This window comes from Lemur catta, chromosome 10 (genome assembly GCF_020740605.2).
Source record: "Lemur catta isolate mLemCat1 chromosome 10, mLemCat1.pri, whole genome shotgun sequence".
In the NCBI taxonomy this organism is placed as follows: domain Eukaryota; kingdom Metazoa; phylum Chordata; class Mammalia; order Primates; family Lemuridae; genus Lemur; species Lemur catta.
The window spans coordinates 65,070,153-65,089,926 of NC_059137.1; the positions used below are offsets into that span (position 1 = coordinate 65,070,153).

General features: G+C 41.9%; 1 protein-coding gene across 2 annotated transcripts in view; it reads left to right on the forward strand.

The window, feature by feature from the left end:
- The window catches only part of PIP5K1B (phosphatidylinositol-4-phosphate 5-kinase type 1 beta), a 265,239-nt gene extending 245,882 nt beyond the window's left edge, over positions 1-19,357 (forward strand). For both annotated transcript variants that reach the window (XM_045562400.1, XM_045562401.1), the window contains 2 exons: positions 6,306-6,423; positions 18,576-19,357. In XM_045562400.1, coding sequence (XP_045418356.1) covers positions 6,306-6,423; positions 18,576-18,578 — 121 coding nt within the window. In that variant the 3' untranslated portion in view covers positions 18,579-19,357. The remainder of the gene's footprint in view (positions 1-6,305; positions 6,424-18,575) is intronic.
- Positions 19,358-19,774: the final 417 nt, after the last annotated feature.

Genomic DNA, 19,774 nt, shown 5'->3' on the forward strand with positions numbered 1-19,774 from the left:
CACTCACTTCCCATCTCCTTTCTGTGCTTTTTTTTTTTTTCTCCTTAGCACTTTTGATCAACATAATGTATATATGAAGTATTTATCTCATTGTCTGTTCCTCAATACTAAGTTCCGTGAAGCACAGACTTTTGTTGGTTTTGATCTCTGCTATAGCCTAGACCTAGAATACAATGTGCAAATGGATGCTTAGTAAATGTTTGCATTATACATTCATTGACACTGATCACCCCAACCCTACTGGTTTGGTATTATTATTCTCATTTTACATATGGGAAACTGGAGCTCAGGGGGGTTACAAAACTTGACCAATATCACACGCAACTAAATAGAAGAGCCAGAATGCGGAGTCAAATTCATCCGATTCCAAATCTCATGCTCAGCCTGTTGATGCTTTATCAGCTCAGGTGTCTGTTTCTTAAAAATATATTCTCATCCCTTTTGGGGTGGTAGATAGTATCTAATCTAAGAGTTTTAGGGAAGTAACCTGCCAGTTCTGTACTTTGATCTCACTTGGTAGATACTGCATAATGAGGATAACAAATATAAAGATTAATTTATTGGTTATGTAGCTTTCGCTCAATGCCAAGACAATAAGTCAGATTATTCAGAGCATATTTGATGGTACTTTACTATATATATGTCTGATTATTTATACAGGGCTGTATATTTTACTAAATTCCTTCATATGTCTAATTTTATTTAAATAGTAAACCGTTGGAAGCTTAAATAGCTTTGTTGTTTTTATTAAATATTGATATCCATTTCTCAATGTTGCTTTTGAAAGCATATTTTGCCTACTTACTTTTCCTCAAAACTTTCTGTTCACTGTTACTCTTCCCAAAAGAACAAAGATTTCCACAGTTTACATCAAACATCAAATACCATATTTGGTTTTACTGGTATAATGTGATTATTTTGCGAGTTTCTAGGCACATTTGCCTGAGCTACCTTGGTCTCTGCAATGGCCAATTTCTAAAATTCCAGCAGAGATGACTGTAAAACAAGGTAATTAAATGGAAAACAGAGTTCAGGTCCTAACTTTATTCAGCTACCTACCGGGTAACCATGGGCAGGTCACTGCTCCTCCCTGGGCCCATCTTGGAAGCAGAGATGCTGGGCTGACAGACACACGGAGAGCTGAGGCCAGCGAGTGGAACAGGCTGAGTGTGACGCAGACGAGCCTGGTGGGGACCCTGCAGTCCTGCACAGGACGTGCCCAACTTGGGGGAGGCAGCCACAATCTCATTGCTACTCAGAAATGTGGGCTCAGAGTTGGCAGCTTTTCTGGTTTCTCTAAAGAAGCTGCAGAAAAACTGGATTTTTGTGGGAATTTCCTGTTTCTTTTTTTTTTTTTTTTTTTTTTTTGAGACAGAGTCTCACTTTGTTGCCCAGGCTAGAGTGAGTGCCGTGGCGTCAGCCCAGCTCACAGCAACCTCAAACTCCTGGGCTTAAGCGATCCTCCTGCCTCAGCGTCCTGAGTAGCTGGGACTACAGGCATGCGCCACCATGCCCAGCTAATTTTTTCTATATATATTTTAGTTATCCAGATAATTTATTTCTATTTTTAGTAGAGACAGGGTCTCGCTGTGGCTTAGGCTGGTCTCGAACTCCTGACCTCGAGCGATCCACCCGCCTCGGCCTCCCAGAGTGCTAGGATTACAGGCGTGAGCCACCAAGCCCGGCCCTGTTTCTTAATTTGGCAATAATTCAAACTAAAAAAAAAAAAAATCTCTTTTTCAAAACACACTTCTTACAACAGACTGGGTTTGTGGGCCAGCAGTGTGCAGCCCCTGGGCTGGACATGAGTGAAGATGAAGGTCCTCCAGCCCGTGCCCTGGTGACACCAGCACTGGCCCCGGGATGTGGTAGGAGGTTCCCCAGGCCTCACGGACGGACCTGCCCTCATGGTCTCTCCACCTCGGGGCTCAAAATCTCAGAACCCAACTCTTTTATGTTGTCAGGCCAGATAGAATTATTTTCCTCTATTATGAAAAAGAAATTGTTTTTGAATGACTAGTGAGTAAGTCAGAGATTTATTCAAATAATTCTAAAATGCATGTGACTTAAAATAATATTGCATGAAATTTCCTGATAATTCCAGTACTGTGTACTGAGAGATCAAGTTTAGAACTATGACCCTTAGATGCCTCATGAGCCTGGCTTTTGTTTTAAATATACCATAAAATCATCCATTTAAAGTGTACAGTCCAGTGGGTTTTTGTATGTTCACAGAATTGTGTAACTATCACTAGAATTTAATTTTAGAATATTTTCATCACCCCAAAGAGGAATCCCCCCACCCCTTCCCCTGGCAATCATTAATCTGTTTTCTGTCTCTCTAGATTATCTATTCTGGACACTTTGCGTAAATGAAATCATACCATAATGGTGCTCTGTGACTGGCTTCTCTCACTTGGCAAAACGTTTTTAAGGTTTTCATATGTTACTGCATCTATCAGTATTTCATTCTTTTTACTGCCGAATAATATTCCATTTTGTGAATTATTTATTCAATTGGTGACATTTGAGTTATTTCTACTTTTTAGCTATTAGGAATAATGCTACTACAAACATTCATCTACAAGCTTTTGTGTGGACACACCTTGTTATTTTTCCTGGATATATACCTAGGAGTGAAATTCCTGGGTCATATGGTTTTAAGGACCCACCAAACAGTTTTCCAAAGCAGCTGCACCATTTTTGTTCCCATCAGCAATATATGAGGACTCCAGTTGCTCCACCTCCCCTCCAATGATTGTTGTGTCTTTTCTATCATAATCGTCCTAGTGGTTATGAAGTGGTATCTCATTGTAGTTCTGATTTGCATTTTCCTTATGGATAGTGATGTTGAGCATCTTGTCTTATGTTTTTTGGCCATTGGTGTATCTTTGGAGAAATGTCTGTCCAGATCCTTTGCTCATTTTTGAATGGGGTTATTTGCTTTTTATTTGTTGAGTTATAAGAGTCTTTTTTGTATAATCTGGGCCAGTCTGAATGAATCTCAATTTTTTTCACCCAAATTTAATCATGCTAAGTTATTCTACTTACTGAGATAGTAATCTATTCTAATATGTGTGAAAAACAGTATAAACAACAAGCTTTTTTTAAAAAAATGACTGGTTTTATCAAATTTTGACCATATGATACTGAAGAAATGTGATTTTTTTTCTGTAATCATACTTTATTTTAGCTAAAATAATTGATAAATGTACCTATTGAATCCCCAAAAAATACTCTAATTTTTTCCCTAAATTGCATTATCTATGCTGGTGGCTTACTCTTGGTTTCCAAAAATAAATATCAGATTGAAAAATACTTCCAAAATGGGTTTGCCTCTACAGATGAGAACTCTAGATCACAGGAGGACAGGAGAAAGAGGAAGATTCCTTTCTGCTGTATTTTATACTATATGCATGTAGTGTCATTTTAAAAAATAAAATTTTTGGCAAAATTTGAATATGGACTACAGATTAGATCATAATATTATATCAGTCTAAGTATCCTGATTTTGTTAATTGTACTGTATTTTATAGAAGGATGTTCTTATTCTTAAATAAATTCACACTGATGGGTTTAGCAATCAAGGGGTGCCTTGTACATAACTTACACTCCTCAAATGGTTCAGAAAAAAATACTAATGTGTATTTATAGAGAAATAATGACAAAGCAAATGTGGTCAAATGATATTAATTGGTGAATCTGAGTGAAGGGTACCCCAGAATCCTTTCCAGTACTTCTGCCTTTTTTCTGTGAGTTTAAAATTATTTCAAAATAAAAAGTTACTAAAGAAAGAAAATTTTAAAAAGAAAAACACTTCCAAAATATATATATATAATTTAATCTTGGGAAAGAAAGAAATGAAAATGATAAGTAAAAACTCAGACAAGGAGAAAACTTAGTTTTTGCAAGTCATCAAATAAATTATGTCTACAAAATAACCCAAAAGCCATTAGAGATCTTTTTAATTATATAAAATGTGAACCAAAAAAAATAGGAATAACAATTGAAAGTCATACCACAATTACATATTTTCTGACTACTTTGTTTCTTGCTTTGGGGTTTAATTAGGTAAAGAATTTACCTTTCTCACAAGGTTTAACCAGGTAAAATCATTTTTAAACCCACAAGAGGAGTGAATGACATCTTCCCAGTTGAAAGGCAAAAGCCAGCTAAAGCCAATACTGCACCCTTGTTTCTGATCCAAAAAAGAACCTGAGCAATGTTTGTTGCCACCCAATGCCTTTTAAAGCAGCAGCCCTTGAGACCCAATGGTTTACTTAACCCAAGAAATCTGAGGGTTTACAATATAAAGCCAACAGCTCTAAGAAAAGAAGCCACATTCCCCTGCTCTGTAAGGTCCATCGGAACAGACTATTCCCCATAGTGTGTAACCCATATTAGGTTTTTGAAAAGCAAGAGGACTCTCTTACTATGTCTGGAATTTGAGAGAAAATGTATCAAACCAAAAGTGAGGTGGCTGCAATCCCTTAATTTCCACGTTCCCAAATATCACCAAATGGAAGACTCATGGAAGATCTTCCCAACCCTGGCTTTCCTCCTCCTCCTCGTCTATATTTTTACAATCTTCTTATGTCTTTTATCATCAGGAAAAATACAAATGAACCTTATTAATTTGGGAAGGTAGGATTTCTAAATATTTCTGTTATCTTCAATTAATAGGTAAATATGTACAATGATAGAATTACATGCAGTTGCCAGACTAAGGAAGGACAGAGAATTATAATGTCCTTAGTGGCCTCCCGTCCAGCTGGGAGGCTTAGACAAGAACTCAGAGGATGACTGTAGATGGGACATTCTCAGAAGAGGTGAGCACTGATCTATGCCCCACAGGGGTCGAGTGCAGGACATGGTAATGAGAAAGGAGAGAAAGAAGCCACCTGCCCCAGCCCTGCCCCAGCTCTACCACCCAGGGAAGACCACAGGCTGCTGTTGTGTCCCTTCCATGCAGCCGATGGCCAGCCCCTCTGCCAGCTCTCCAGGACCAGTGTCACCCCCTTCCCCCATTTTGTTAAAATATTTAGTTCCTGCAAAACCTTCCCATGGCAAGTTTCCATCAGTTAAAAACATAACTAACTTTTATTTCGAGGAAAAAAGTTGTGCATCCCCAAGCCCCTAAATGAATACCAAATTTAAATGCTATGAAAATGAACCAATGACTTCTACAATTAACATTGGTTATCTATCACAACCAAACAAGGTGCTTTCTCTTCAAATGACCCTGTAGTATACTGTCCACCTGCATTCCTTTGGCTTTCGTTGTAGTCATAGTAACTAAGCATATACTTCGGCTGTCCTCACAGAGCACATCATACGATGCTCTGTGTTTAAGCAACTCACTGTTACTCCAAGTATGCTCCTTGGACCTGCAGCATGAATGTCACCTGGGAACTTGTCAGAAATGCAACTCCATAGCTCCATGCCAGACCCACTGAATCAGAAACTCTGGGGGAAGGGCCCAAGAAATTGCATTCTAACCAGCCCTCCAGGGGATTCTGATGCACATTTGTTAGTTTGAAAACCACTGATGTCATTGAAACTTTCATGCCAAAAAGAAAAAATTTAAAAACAATGGGGGAAAAAAAAAAGAAAGGAATCATTAATGCTAATGGTGCACAGGTTATCTTCCTGTAAACTAGCAAAGAACGAATACTGTGAGAGGAGAACCAACATGGGCCTCCAGATTCACAGCATCCTGCCACTCACAAGGTGTGGGACCCACAAATCCCCTCTCAAAAATGCAATGAGGCTGGGCACAGAAGCTCGTGCCTATAATCCCAACACTTTGGGAAGCTGAGGTGGAAGGATCGCTTGAGGCCAACAGTTCAAGACCAGACTGAGCAATATAACAAGACCTCGTCTCTACAAAAAATTTAAAAATTAGCCAGGCGTGGTGCTGCCTACCTGTAGTCCCAGCTACTCAGAAGGCTGAGGTGAGAGGATCACTTGAGCCTTGGAGTTCAAGGCTATAGTGAGCTATGATGAAGTCACTGCACTTCAGCCTGGGTGACAGAGTGAATCCCTGTCAAAAAAAAAAAAAAAAATGTGATGAAATATCTCATGTGCTGAAATAGAAAGAAAAATGCACTACTAGTACAATCAAATTCTTCAAACTCAGGTGACCATATCTCTAGGTATGGCCATATTCCCTTTCCCGCAAATTCTCGAAAAAAATTTTCATCCCCAAAAGCTGCCCACCTCAGCCTCTTTAGCCACAACTTTGGAGGTGTCTTTAGATTTTGTTCTGGAGGCCGCATGTTCATTGTTTGCCTTTATTTTTCCAGTAAAGGGTTACCTTCCAGTTCAACACTTACCTTGGAAGAGGGGACCATCTACTTGACCGCTGAGCCGAGCGCTCTGGAAATACAGGATGACAATGTCTCTGTGCTCGACGTCTATTTAGTAAGTAGCGTTTCCGTTTCCTCCCTCCCCTTCTGGTTTGTGAATGGATCCAGGCCGTGGCTTGCACAAGAACAAGTTCCATAAAACCAGGCCTGCTTGGCTTTTAAAAGAAATAACGGCACCCTGTCCCTTCTACAAATGGTGGGTCTTTTCACAAGCTGTGTTTTCCCGCAGTTTGTGGAGAACATTACACAAAAGAATATCTAGGTTAATACTAAATCACCACGTGTAACAACAGAACAAACCGAATGGCAAGGCAAAGTGGGGCTCCTTGTTGTCACTCCCAACCCAGTAATGTCTTCCTTTGACTCAGCCATGTTCCCTTACGTTTGAATCTTCTGCATTTTGGTGTTGCTCCCTTCATAATAGGCTAAGGGGCACAGAACTGGGTCGTGGGGAGAGCTCAAATTCGGCACCAGAGAACCTTGGCTGACTCCCTCCTTGGTTGCCACCAACCAGCTGTGTGATTTGGGCAGGGAGCTCTCTGACTGCATGTCCTCATTTGCCAAAAGGGGAAAATAATGCCTGCCCTGCCTACCTCACAAGGCTGCTTTGAGGATCATGAGTGATTACGTGTGTGAACACCCTTTAGTGCCCATCACATTGCTGTATCGGCTTAATTAGATTGTTAGACAATGCCCAGAAAGATGGGCTAGACTATATATATTTGTTTGGTTCATTGGTTGGTTGGTTGGGTTTTTTTTAGAGATGGAGTCTCACTCTGTCACCCAGGCTGGGGTGCAGTGGCACAGTCATAGCTCACTGCAACCTCCAACTCCTGGGCTCAAGTGATCCTCCTGCCTCAGCCTCCCAAAGTGCTGGCATTATAGGCATGAGCCACCGCCCCCAGCCAAGCGAGACTATAAAAGAGTATTTTGTATGTCAAATACATCTCATACATGTACTCTGTGTCCTAGTACATGTGCATAAAATCACACAACACAGGAAGTATTGATTTGGAATTTTCTGATTTTTTTTTTAAGTTTTGCTAAACCTTAAGAGACAATACTCTGTATCACTCTTGTCATACAAGTGCGACTTCAGGAATCAGCACCGTGTGCCACGTGCCTCACAGAAACGTGCCTCCGTGCCCTCCAGGCTCCTGGAGGCTGACTTTTATGTTTCTCCGTACACCCCCTACCACCACCACCTAACACCGTAATTCCTCAAGAGTGCTCTGCAGGACATCAGTCACCTAAAATGTCACTTCTCAGCGTGCAGCCCTCTAGTGTCTTCCCAGCTCTCTGGCAGTAAAATCCAATGTCCTCAGGCCCTGCATGGTCTGGTTTCCCCTGCCTCTTGGACACACCCCCTCCCTGGGCCTCTATTTTCCTTGCTGATCCTGTTCCAGACACACTGGCCTCCTTGGTGTTCCTCCCACAAACCAAGCACATTTCTGCCCAGGACCTTTGCATTTTCTGTTCCTGTCTGTACACTCTTTCCCAGCCATCCCATGCTTATTCCCTTACTTCCCCAGTTCTCAGCTCAAGCATCTACTCAAACACGGTTTCCTTGACCATCCTCTATAAGATAGCAAGTCCCCCACCAACCGCTGTGAATGGTTTCCTCTATAACCCCTGAGTATTCTGATTGTTGCATAAACAGAATTGTTTCCACCGAGTGATCCTCTTCCCCACTTTAAAAAAGTAAGTCATAGCATATCACAAAATCTTTACAGAAAAGTTAGTTGGTTTTCCCCCAGCCAAGAAAATAGGGAATTAAATACAAAAAAATTAATGGTTTTTTTTTTTTTTTTTTTGGTCCCATGATAACTTGGGTTCATCTGGAAGTAGAAATCAGGAAAACCTTTCAGGAAGAGGCCAAGTAAACTCTCATCTCCATGAGCTGAGGGTTCATGCCACTTTCACGTGTCTTTACAAAACCAGATCCATGCTAACCAGGAGGTTGATACTCCTGAGTGAGCCAAAATTCAAAGCCAGCTTTGTACACTGTCCTGCCTAAACTTGAACCTACAAAGCACTCTGTGATTGCTGTCATTACCACCCGTTGAGGCCTCAGCCCCATCTCCTCGGAACCATGCTGCTTACAAAAGTGCGACATGAATCCAGAAAGGACGCAGTAGGGAGGTTTTTTGGTGAGAATTATTTTTTTTTGTAAAATTTCACTTTCACTGTTTCCTTTCTGGTTATTTTCTAATGTTCTAGTGTAGCAGTTCTCAAACCTTTTGATCTTAGGACCCATTTAAACTCTTAAAAATTATTGAGAATTCTGAAGAGTTTATATATATATAGGTTATGTCTATCAATATTTTGTATTTTCAAAATTAAAACAGAAAAGAATTTAATATTAAGTCATTTAAAATAAATTTATTATATGTTAAATAAAATTTTTATGACTATAACTATATTTTTCAAAACAGAAATAAATTTATTGAGAAGGGGGACATTATTTTACATTTTTGCAGATCTCTAATGTCTGGCTTAATAAAAGAAACTGGATTCTTGCATCCGTTTCTGCATAAGTCTTTGTGATATACAAGACATCATTTCACTTTTGGAAAACTCCGCTGTATCTATGAGAGGGAATGAGACTGAAAAGGCAGACCACGTCATAGTAATATTAGGAAAATAGTTTGACCTCATGTACTCCCAGAAATGGCCCCACACACAGTTTTTCTGGTATTTTGACTTAGTCACTTTACCTGTTGCAAAACCAAATGAGACATAAATTAATTAGAAATAGGTACCGGGGCCGGGCGTGGTGGCTCACGCCTGTAATCCTAGCACTCTGGGAGGCTGAGGCGGGTGGATCGCTCGAGGTCAGGAGTTCAAGACCAGCCTGAGCAAGAGCGAGACCCCGTCTCTAGTAAAAATAGAAAGAAATTAGCGGAACAACTAAAAATATATAGAAAAAATTAGCTGGGCATGGTGGCGCATGCCTGTAGTTCCAGCTACTCGGGAGGCTGAGGCAGAAGGATTGCTTGAGCCCTGGAGTTTGAGGTTGCTGTGAGCTAGGCTGATGCCACGGCACTCACTCTAGCCCAGGCAACAGAGTGACACTCTGTCTCAAAAAAAAAAAGAAAGAAAGAAAAAGAAATAAGTACCTGTAGTCTATGCCTGTCTCTGCTTCTCATTAATCATTGACCTTGACTTAATCACCCTCTTTGGGCCTCAGTTTTCTCATCCATAAAATGGATTATTAAATCATCTCTGAGACCCTTTCCAGCTCTGCCAGGCTGTGACTCATTCTAAATTACAAGGAGTTGCAGAAATAAGATTTTCCAAAGTAGCTACAGTTTTCTCCAAATTTTGCTGTTTCATCACCTCTTCTACCATAGACCTTCACAGTATTTAAAATCTTAGGGCAATACATCTAGAAAGTTCTGCACCATTAACTTGTAATTCCAGGGTGTATTTTCATGCTGGAGATTTTTATTTTTTGTTTTGTATACTCTTCCAGATCTGAAAGGTTACAGCTCATTGCTCTCACTTCAATATTTTCATTTGCCTCTACATTATGAAACAGTCACTGGACAAGAAAAGCACAAGGAAGGAAAAACCAATCTTGCCTTTGCATTTGTCTCTCCTTTCCTTTTGACCTAATTTGATCCTCTGAATCATAGCCATCTTTATTGAAGGGCAGTTGGCAAGCTTCTCTGGTGACCTTCTGTTCAATGTTGTCACCAAATGTAGTCAGACTTGTCTTGTAATATTTCTCCCCCTTTAAGGTACAGCATTTCTCTATCAGTAGTTGTAACCCACTCCCCTACTGCTTTTATTTGTAGCCTAATCTATAATACTGTTTATATCTCTTAAAAAATATATAGATTTAAACCCAAATGATTTGAGCCCACCAGATAGCACATATGAAATGTCCTTTTAAGGACTCAAATACACATTATGTGCATGTAAATTATGCCAGCTCTCCTGCTTTTTCCTGTGATGTGACAGGAACTTAAAAAGGATCAGTAACCTTAGAAGAAAGCTAATTGCTCCCTCACCTTTATTAAAGCATTTAGCTCAAGTTTTATGTACCCAGTTATCCTGCACTGCCTGTAAAAGCCCATTTACTTTCACATTGTAGAGTTCCAGGCTATCTGATTCATTTGCAAGTATTCAAATCAAGGGAGGTGTTTTCTAAGATGATTTTATCCAGTGACCAAGGATGTGTTTTCCATTGAATTTTGAGTTGATGACATACATTAAGGTATTTAAACGAATACAGCAGAGATGAGCAGGCTGTATTGATTTTCGAATGGGCAATCATGGAGTCTTCACAATAAAGCAAGATTCCACTTTGTGAATAGTCCCAGATATTCTAAAGCACTGATGCTGTTATTTCAGTTTCTAAGGCAGCTTCTTTGCCTGATGTAGAATGCAATTTGATGTTAATAGGAAGAGGAACAAACAACAAAAAAAAAAACCCATGCCTGCTGAAGCACATAGTGTGAGAGAGTACCCTTTTAGGACTAGCTGGGAAGAGCTAGGTAAGTGGGAGCCAATGGGATCGCTGCTTTAATAACCTAGAAGCTTGAAAGATGGCTGCCACAAAACAGTGACTTTCTTGCTTCTATTATTCAGTCTTGAGGTTATGCCCTTTTCTTTTTACAATTTCCATATTAACATCCTCTCAATAACATGTGCGTTTACCTAGATTTGCTTCTCTGCAAAATGGCTTTTTGAAGCACAAAAATAGCTGTGGATGAAGGAGAAGAAACAGTTAAGCCATTTTTTAGCCACAGCAGCATTGGAGATTAGTGCTCTGAGGGGCGGCTGTTGGACAGCCTGATTATTTAATGCGTTATTAGAGTGGTTAATAATACTCTTTGATCATGGGACGAAGGGTGGCAGAGAAGTGAAAATGATTGAATTAACAGCTTAGCGTACTATTATGCATGGGAAAAGCCTGAGAAAAAGAAGAAAAACACTTTAAATGAGGTCACGGGGGTCTTAGAAAATTCAGCGGAACGTTTTTGGCAAGAGAAACCACATTTCTGGATTTGAATCCCTTGGTATTGAGGTTAATGACATATTGGGTCTCTTTAATCATTCCTTGTTGGAGCCAGTGTTGGCTGCTGCATGGGGTGTTTATTTGAAACAGTGGCGATTCTGTTGCTTCTCAAGAGGGAACTTGATTCCCCAACCACCAAAGATGCCACTCAGGTTTTTGGTAGATTTTAGTGAGCACAGAGCAGGAAAGAGAAAAGGCGCACACTGCCTTTGGTTTTGAAGGCTGTTTCCTTCCGCCATGTAACCGCACTGTTGAGAAATGAGGAGATTTCAGAAAGAGTAAAATAGGGCCCTTTGTTTCTTTCCAGAAATGCTTGGCCCCTTAAGTTATTGACCAAATAATAATTCTAAGATGTGTGGAAGAGCTGAAAAAAATGGATCCCACTGCCTGAGTCTCACAGCACCTACGAGTTATTCCTCTTCTTGAAATAAGAGTGACGCAAGCTTCCAATTAATGAGGCAACCTGTCAGTCCGGATTAGGAGGTCACCCACAGGATTTCTTTTAAACAAACAGCATTAAACTGATGTCTAAGGATTAGCTTGGGGAATTGGAGCTGGAGTTACAAAGGCATACTGACTTTCCACATAAATTAAGTCCAGAGTTAGCAATTGAATGACAGTCTGCAGGGCTGTGGTAACTTTTTTTTTTTCTGTTATGTCCTAACTTTACAGTGACTCTTGCCCCCAGGCCAGCTTCCTTTCCATCTTCCTCCAAGCCAGTTCTGCTCTTCAGTTTGCCTGAGTCCCCTACTACACCCAGGCCCGCCAGGGGTTACCCATCATTTTTCATTCTTTGCCCCGAAAGACCGGCCTCTCTTCCGTTCCCTAATCTCTCTAGACTCTTCCTATTGCTTCTCTTTCTGGTTTCTATTTCTGTCTTCTTCTTTGTCATAGAAAGCCAGTGTTTACTAGTCTCTGGAGACTTTCCAACTCTTGGGAAAAGCGTGTTTGAGGAAGAACAGTCTCTAAGGGTGTGGACTTGCGATCTGTGAGGCCCTGAGCCTGCTGGAAACAAATAGAAGAGTTAAGATAAGAACAAATGAGAGCTTTGGGGAAACAAGTTTAAATCACACCCACGGACCTGGTAAACAGGACGGTCCTCATTCGTACCCATTCCTCTGCTGGGCTGTGAGGAGGAATGGGAAGATGCTTAAGGACTGTTCTCTTTATAGTTTGGAATGCGAACATGCTTAAGGACTGTTCTCTTTATACAAACTAAAGCATCTGAGTGTGTCGACAGCATTAGTAGGACTCCGGAGTGGGGAGCTGGGGCCTGGCTTCCCCTCAGTCCGCCCCTGCCTGTGGGCGTTTCCTAGGGCCGCCATACCAAATTACCAGAAACTGGGTGGCTTAACCAACAGAAATGTATTGTCTCCTGTTCTAGAAGCCAGACATCTGAAATCAGTGGATCAACAGTGCCATGCTCCCTCTGGAGGCTCTAGGGGCAGGTCCTTCCCTGCCTCTTCAGCTACTGGTGACACCGTGTGTTCCCTGGCCCTTTGACCTGTATCATTCTAATCTCTGCCTTCTGCCTGTGACTCCCTGTGTGTCTTCTTCTTCTTATAAGGACAGCAGTCACTGAATTTAGGGCTCACCCTAATCTGGTATGACCTCATCCTAACTAATGAGATCTGCAAAGACCCTATTTCCAAATAAGGCCCCATTCTGAGATTCCAGGTGGGTAAGAATTTTCAGGGGACACTATTCAACCCGCTCCACTGCCTTACTCAGGGCCCTGTAAACTGCTCCTTAACACACATGGCCCCATGTTCTCACTCACTTCCCTCATCCCTGGCCAAGTTGCTGTGAGGTTGGGTGGATGTTTCCAAATTATTTTGGATTCCTCCCCAAAAAGGCGTCAGGTAAATGAATGTATGAACCGACTCAGTCACTTGTTGGAACATAATATGTGTTAGAAATAAAAATCGCTGGGGGTGGGCCAAGGCATTGGTGTTTTTGAAAGCTGCCCACATGTTCAGGGCTGAGATCCACTGGGCTTGTGGACAGGGCCCTTCAGCTCTGAGCATCCTGTGCTTGTTCTATGCCATTGTAGGGGAGAACTGTGGCACTCCCCTAGGTTTCCGCTCCGAAGACAGCTGGCCTGTTGGAATCAAGTGCGTTTTTCCTCTGATGCAGAAGCAAAGCTAAGGTGAACGCTAGGAGGCTCCTACCATCCTACCTTGAGTTCCTGCCCGCAGCGAGCCCTCTACTGCCACCTACTGGTAGAAAGGCAGCTCTGACCAAGGGGGACGAAGTGATTGAGCGTGAATTGAAACCTAATGAAGAGCGAGTGCGCCGCTCCCCAGACTGTTTCCACTCCACTGGGGACTGTATCGCAGCCTTTCGGGGCTGGGCGTGCAAGTTCAGGGCACACGTCCTTCAGGCGCCGAAGGCAGCTCACTCTGACAGGCATCCACCACCTTTCAAGCTGGACCGGAGGCTGCAATTACCGTGGGGCGCAAAAAAACGGAGGTGCTAATCTTCCCTCAGAGCTGAGCGTCCCTGCTCATCCATCGAGGCCAATCCCGCTGGAGCCTCTTTGAAAGGGCCCCTTGGCAATTTGCGGATTCAACACAGAAAATGCTTCTTTCTGCTGCTTAAGCCCCAATTTTAGCTAAGAACCAACAAATACGGAGTGGGAAAAAGTCTTTTCTTCACTTTCAGTCTTTGACAGGTGCTCACAGACAGCCACTGAACTCCCAGGCGAGTGGCTTTTGAACCCCCAATAGAGAATAGGATTAAACACACTAAAATGCAAATATGAAGTCTTATTTTACAAAAAGAAAAGACTTTCTATATCCAGGTGATAGCTACTATATTAGTTTCCTAGGGCTGTCATAACAAAGAACCACAGATTGGGTGGCTTAAACAACAGAAAGTTCTTTCCTTGCTGCTCTGGAGGCTTGAAGTTCACGATCAAGGTGCTGGCAGGGCTGGTCCCTTCTGAGGGCTATGAGGGAAGGATCTGTTCCAGGCCCCTCTCCTAGGCTTGTAGATGGCTGTCTTCTCCCTGTACATCTTCCCTCTGTACGTGTTTGTGTCCAGAATTCTTATTTGTATAAGGACACCAGTCAGATTGAATTGGGGCCCAACCTGTGACCTCATTTTAATTTGATTACTTTCACAAAGACCCTGTCTCCAAATAAGGTCACATTCTAAGGTACTGGCAGTGAGGACTTCAACATAGAAACTTTAAGAGGACACAATTTAACTTATAATAGCTACTGTGTGCTTTTGTAAAGAAAAATGCTACCAAGGAAAGTGCTGAGAGGAGAAAGGCTGGTGGGGGCTGTAGCTTCCAGTTTCCCCTCCCCGACTGGGCCTTGGAGGGAGCCCCTGGTATCTGGTGCTTTCCTACCGTGCAGGTGGCAGAAAAGGCAGTAGCCTCATCCTAAGGCAATGCTCTTTTTCAAATGAAACCAGTACCACGTCCCTCCCCCTACATTTTCCAAATGCAGCAGAAGCAGGAGTCAGAGTGAATTCTGTTGCAGTCCCAGAACTATATGATATATTAGATGATAAGGTAACCACTTGGTTTTACAATTAGCAGGAGTCACTCGAGTGCCAGAAAGTCCGCTGTAGAATTGTCAGCCCGTATAAATCACTGATGCTCTTGGGCTTCTCTTGGGTCTTTAGAAAACAAATGAATCAGGCAGGAAACAGTGTCAAAATATTACTGCTGCACTAACAGTTTTGAAATGAGAGGCCAGAATCCTAAATCCATCCCAGGACACAGCAGAAACAAGTGCCAGCTTTGTCTTAGGTCTGCCATCATCTTATCAGTCATCTGCCTGCTGACTGGTATGGGACACTCCTACGGGGCACTTGGGTTGGCAGGGGGCCTGGTGCTCCATGTGCTGCCAACACCCCAGAATTCAACCAATGTTCTACCAGACTGGGCACAGAATGGCTGTCTTCATCTTGGTTGTACATGTCTTTCAAGGATGGTGAACATCCCGCCTTCTGCCTCAATTCTTCCCTGTTGAAACCCTGCAGTCCCTGGTCCTTGGGAAAGAATGATTTCACCTCTGATTCTGAATCCACCCATTTTTTTCAAGTATGAATGTAGGACCCAAGCTTCTCTAAGTTTCCTTCCAGCTATGAAGTTCCACAGCAGTGTGGTTTTACTTTGCTGCCACACCCTGATTTCCACAGCACTAGTGAATGTATTCATCCCCACTCCTGAGAAAATGGTGAACTTTCAGGCTCCTGCTACAATCGGAATCCCATACAAAGAGAAATCCCCCACCCCATTCCATCTGTAAGCGACTGTGTTTTGTGAACTAACCCCCAATATGGGGGTAGATATGAATATAATCTAATATCTACTAAATGTAAACATAGATTCTTACTAAAAAAAAAACTGTGGACATCCTAGAGCCCAAAGGTGAAAACTTTGTGTTTGAAATTCAGGGATCTCTGAGAAAGCAATCAGGTGAACCCAGAGATGAAGGGGGCCCCAGAGTGAAGGAGGTAACGTTGGGTGAGGCATCGTGAAGCCTGAACATGGGCTTGTGGTGATGCGGTGAGTCTGGACCAACATGGGCAGGTGGGACGGGACAAGTCCATGTGTTCTCATGGTAACGGAAGGAACATCAGCCAACAGAATAAGAACAATAGAAAACAGAAAGGAAACAGGAGGGCTGGGAAGAAACAGAATTCAGGAATTGCTGATGGAAACAGGGGCTTGGCATAGGAAGAAGAAATAAGGGACTTCATGCCTACAATAGCCAGGGGAAAAGTTGATGCTTTCCTCAGAGGTATTTTGGCAAAGAATTTCAACTTGAAACCAAAATAAGGATTTCGTGGACATCAGACAGGGAAAGACCCTGCTTCCATGGGGCCCCGGAACTAAAGCCAGGGGTAATTATAGTTAAAGAAGAACATCACCCCTAAGGGTTAAGAGCTCATGGGACTAGTCAGCGCTGTTCATCTTGGCGGGTCTGGCCGTGGTGATGTTCTACCTTTCATTTCAGCTCTGCCCTAAAACTCCCTCCCACCACACTCCAGAGCTTAAGAAATTCTGGATGTATTTTTAAGATAATGAGGTGGGGGGGAGAGTTGAGGGAAGGGGAAGGGTTGAAAAGGGGAAGGGGGGATGAATCTAGGAAAGAGACCTTGGAGAAGAAACCTCTCACCTTCCAATGCCCTGCCCTGCCCATGGCTCTGAAAAGTGAACCGCGACCACCGAGTTGGGAAGCCCGCCTCAGAGTGTTCCACACTGGGGCTCCCCCTGGGGGGGGTGTCTGCCTTCACCTCAGTGCAGTCTGCCCTCACAAAGGTTTCTTAATCAGCAGACAGAATGCTTTTGATTTGCTATTTTCCCTTATTTCTCTGTGTTTGTGTTTTAAATAATTTTAACATTGAGAAAACTTTGCAAACTTTGACCACATGTGTGTGTATTATTGTGTAGTTTCTTTTTTTTTTTCTTTTTTTTTTTGAGACAGAGTCTCACTCTGTTGCCCAGGCTAGAGTGCCATGGTGTCAGCCTAGCTCACAGCAACCTCAAACTCCTGGGCTCAAGTGATCCTCCTGCCTTGGCCTCCCAGAGTGCTAGGATTACAGGCATGAGCCACCGCACCCGGCCCTAATCCTAGGACCTCATCATTTTGTGTGGGGGGTTTCGGAAGTCACTGGTTTTAAGAGCAAAGATCTGCACTACAATCAAAGTTATCAGACTGAGGCTCAATGAAGCTGGCCGACATCCGTCCTGAGGAAGCGGGCAACTTCTCATTACCCTCTGCTGTAGTTTACAACACCAGACACTCATCTGCTCCTGAAAGATCATTTCTGAGTATCAGTTTGAGCATGTTATGCATAAAGCAAACCTTTCTAACTTAGACTAGTAAGAGGGAGTGGCTGGGCATGGTGGCTCATGCCTGTAATCCTAGCACTCTAGGAGGCCAAGGCAGGAGGATCGCTTCAGGTCAGGAGTTCGAGACCAGCCTGAGTGAGAGTAAGACCCCCATCTCTACTAAAAATAGAAAAATCATCTGGGCATCATGGTACCCACTTGTAGTCCCAGCTACTCGGGAGGCTGAGGCAGGAGGATCGTTTGAGCCCAGGAGTTTGAAGTTGCAGTGAGCTACAATGACACCAATGCGCTTTACCCAGAGCAACAGAGGGAGACTTTGTCTCAAAAGAAAGAACAAGAGGGAGTGATCAAACTGTTTAATATAAAACAAAACGGTAAGTTAATAAAAATTACAGTAGGCTCAAGTTACATGATAAAATACTGATTGTTAAGCCAGAATTTTCTTTATTTGACGTAGTTTCTTTCCTAATAATTTCCAGAGGCATTTCAAACTTTGTATTCAAGTTTTCTCTGCCTTAAAGTGAAGGTGTTGAGCTGCACAATCTCTGTGATTCCCACATCCCACCTTCACCACAATTTTAGGGGCACTAGCATATGCCAGGCACTGTACTAAATTTTATATAGATATATATGTAATTTGTGTATATATTGTATGTGTACATACTTTATTTTTCCTATAGAAAAATTTATCCCTCACAATTACCCTGTAAAGTAGGGTTTGTTACCTCCATTTTATGGATGAAACAAATAAGGTGCGAAGAAGGTTAAGTGACTTACTTAATGTCACATGGATACAATAATTAGGAAATCAATATATTTGACCAAATGCATCTGTCTCTAAAGACTGAACATAGTACCATATTCTCACATGTATCGTGGTACAGCTTTCACAGGTTGAGTTACCTGGCTGTGATTTTAAATGATTACCATTTTAGGGTAAATACTTGCTAAACATATTTTTACTGTTCAGGCACAGGGATATTGTTTGGAAATAAATGTTCATGCATTCAAGACTGTGTTCAAATTGTTCTTTTTGACTTTAGGTCTAATATGCCACAGCACGTCCCCTAAGCCCTGTGCACTTGGAGGTCAGGAGTGTGTCTTAGTGTGCAGTGCTGTGAGGTAGTTGGGACTTAATCTTGAGAAACAGTTTAAATAACTTGTTGCGGGTCCACCAGAGAAGCATATGCTATGCTAATCCTTGCAGAAGATTCCCAAACTTAATGCACCCCATTTCTACCTGCACATTTTCCAGGCACAAGTTGTTGGGAGAAGTAATGAGCCTGTGTTCCCACACGTGGGGAGAAGATACAAATTGATGCCAAAACCTAGTGTCACAGCCGCTTTCTTTCTTTTGTTTCCCCAGTAAGAGAAAATGGTGACCACCTAAACACATGGATGAGACACGAACCTAAACACGTGGATGAGACACGAACACGGTTACGGGAGAGAAGTTTCTCCACTGCAGAATTATCCACAGGAACTTGGCTGAGCCCCACTACACACAGAGAAATGATCAGTTTGATTTAGGAGAGTTTGCAAGATGTCAGGAGAGTCTTGATCCATAGGCTGATCGGTAGATGGGATGTGAAAACTACCACACTATTCTGTCATTTGCTGTTGCTTGCTCAACTGTGAAGAACTGCATGAACTATATTTAAGCTGCTTTCTCTACCATTGCCAATCATCTTTTTTGACTTGGAAGTGCTATTTTCCTATGGACTCTTGCATTATTTCATTTTGCATGCATCCGGTGATTATACATAAGCAACATATGTAATCTGCTTATATATTTTTTAAAAATCCATCCGTGCAAAATGGTAAATAAAGTATAAATTCTGCTTTTTTTGCAAAATTATAATCATAGCCCATGTCATGAAAGTTTAAATTGGTTTCATTTAAAGATCAATGTACTAGGTCTGCCTTTACTTTATAGAAAACTAGCTTCTATAAAGAGTTTTTCACTGTTTACTAGTGAAATGAGAAAAGCAAAGCTATTTATAAAAGGCCTTATGTCGTGTACATACATTGTCTTTGAAATACTTGTGATTTAGTTTATTGCTTGTAAAAGAGAAATTATATAATTTATTTAGTAAATACAACTGTAAACTATAGTTTTATTGAGAGAAATAAAATATTTTGTTCTCAGTTGTGGTGGTACCTTGATTCCAAGGATTTCTGGTCTTTACATTTTTTTTCTTTTATTAAGTAAAAAGAAATAACCCAGATAGTCCTCATTTTTATTATTTGGGAATCTTAAATAAACTTAATTCTGTGATGGATGAAAGTGGAAAAATAAAATTATCAGCCCTAAGAAAAGACTCGATAACAGCTTCTGCTCAACTCACCCAAGAGACTTTCCCCAATGTCTTGGTGTATTAATCAGCTTTGACTATGTTATGCTGCGGTAACAAACAATCCCAAATCATAGTAACTTTCACCACCAACACAGTTTTTTCTCACTCACATGTAAGGGCAGCTGCAGCTCTGCTGTAAGAGTCTTCTTCATTCTGGGGTCCAGTGCAGCCCCTACATGAGACATGCCACTTTAATGGCAGTAGAAAA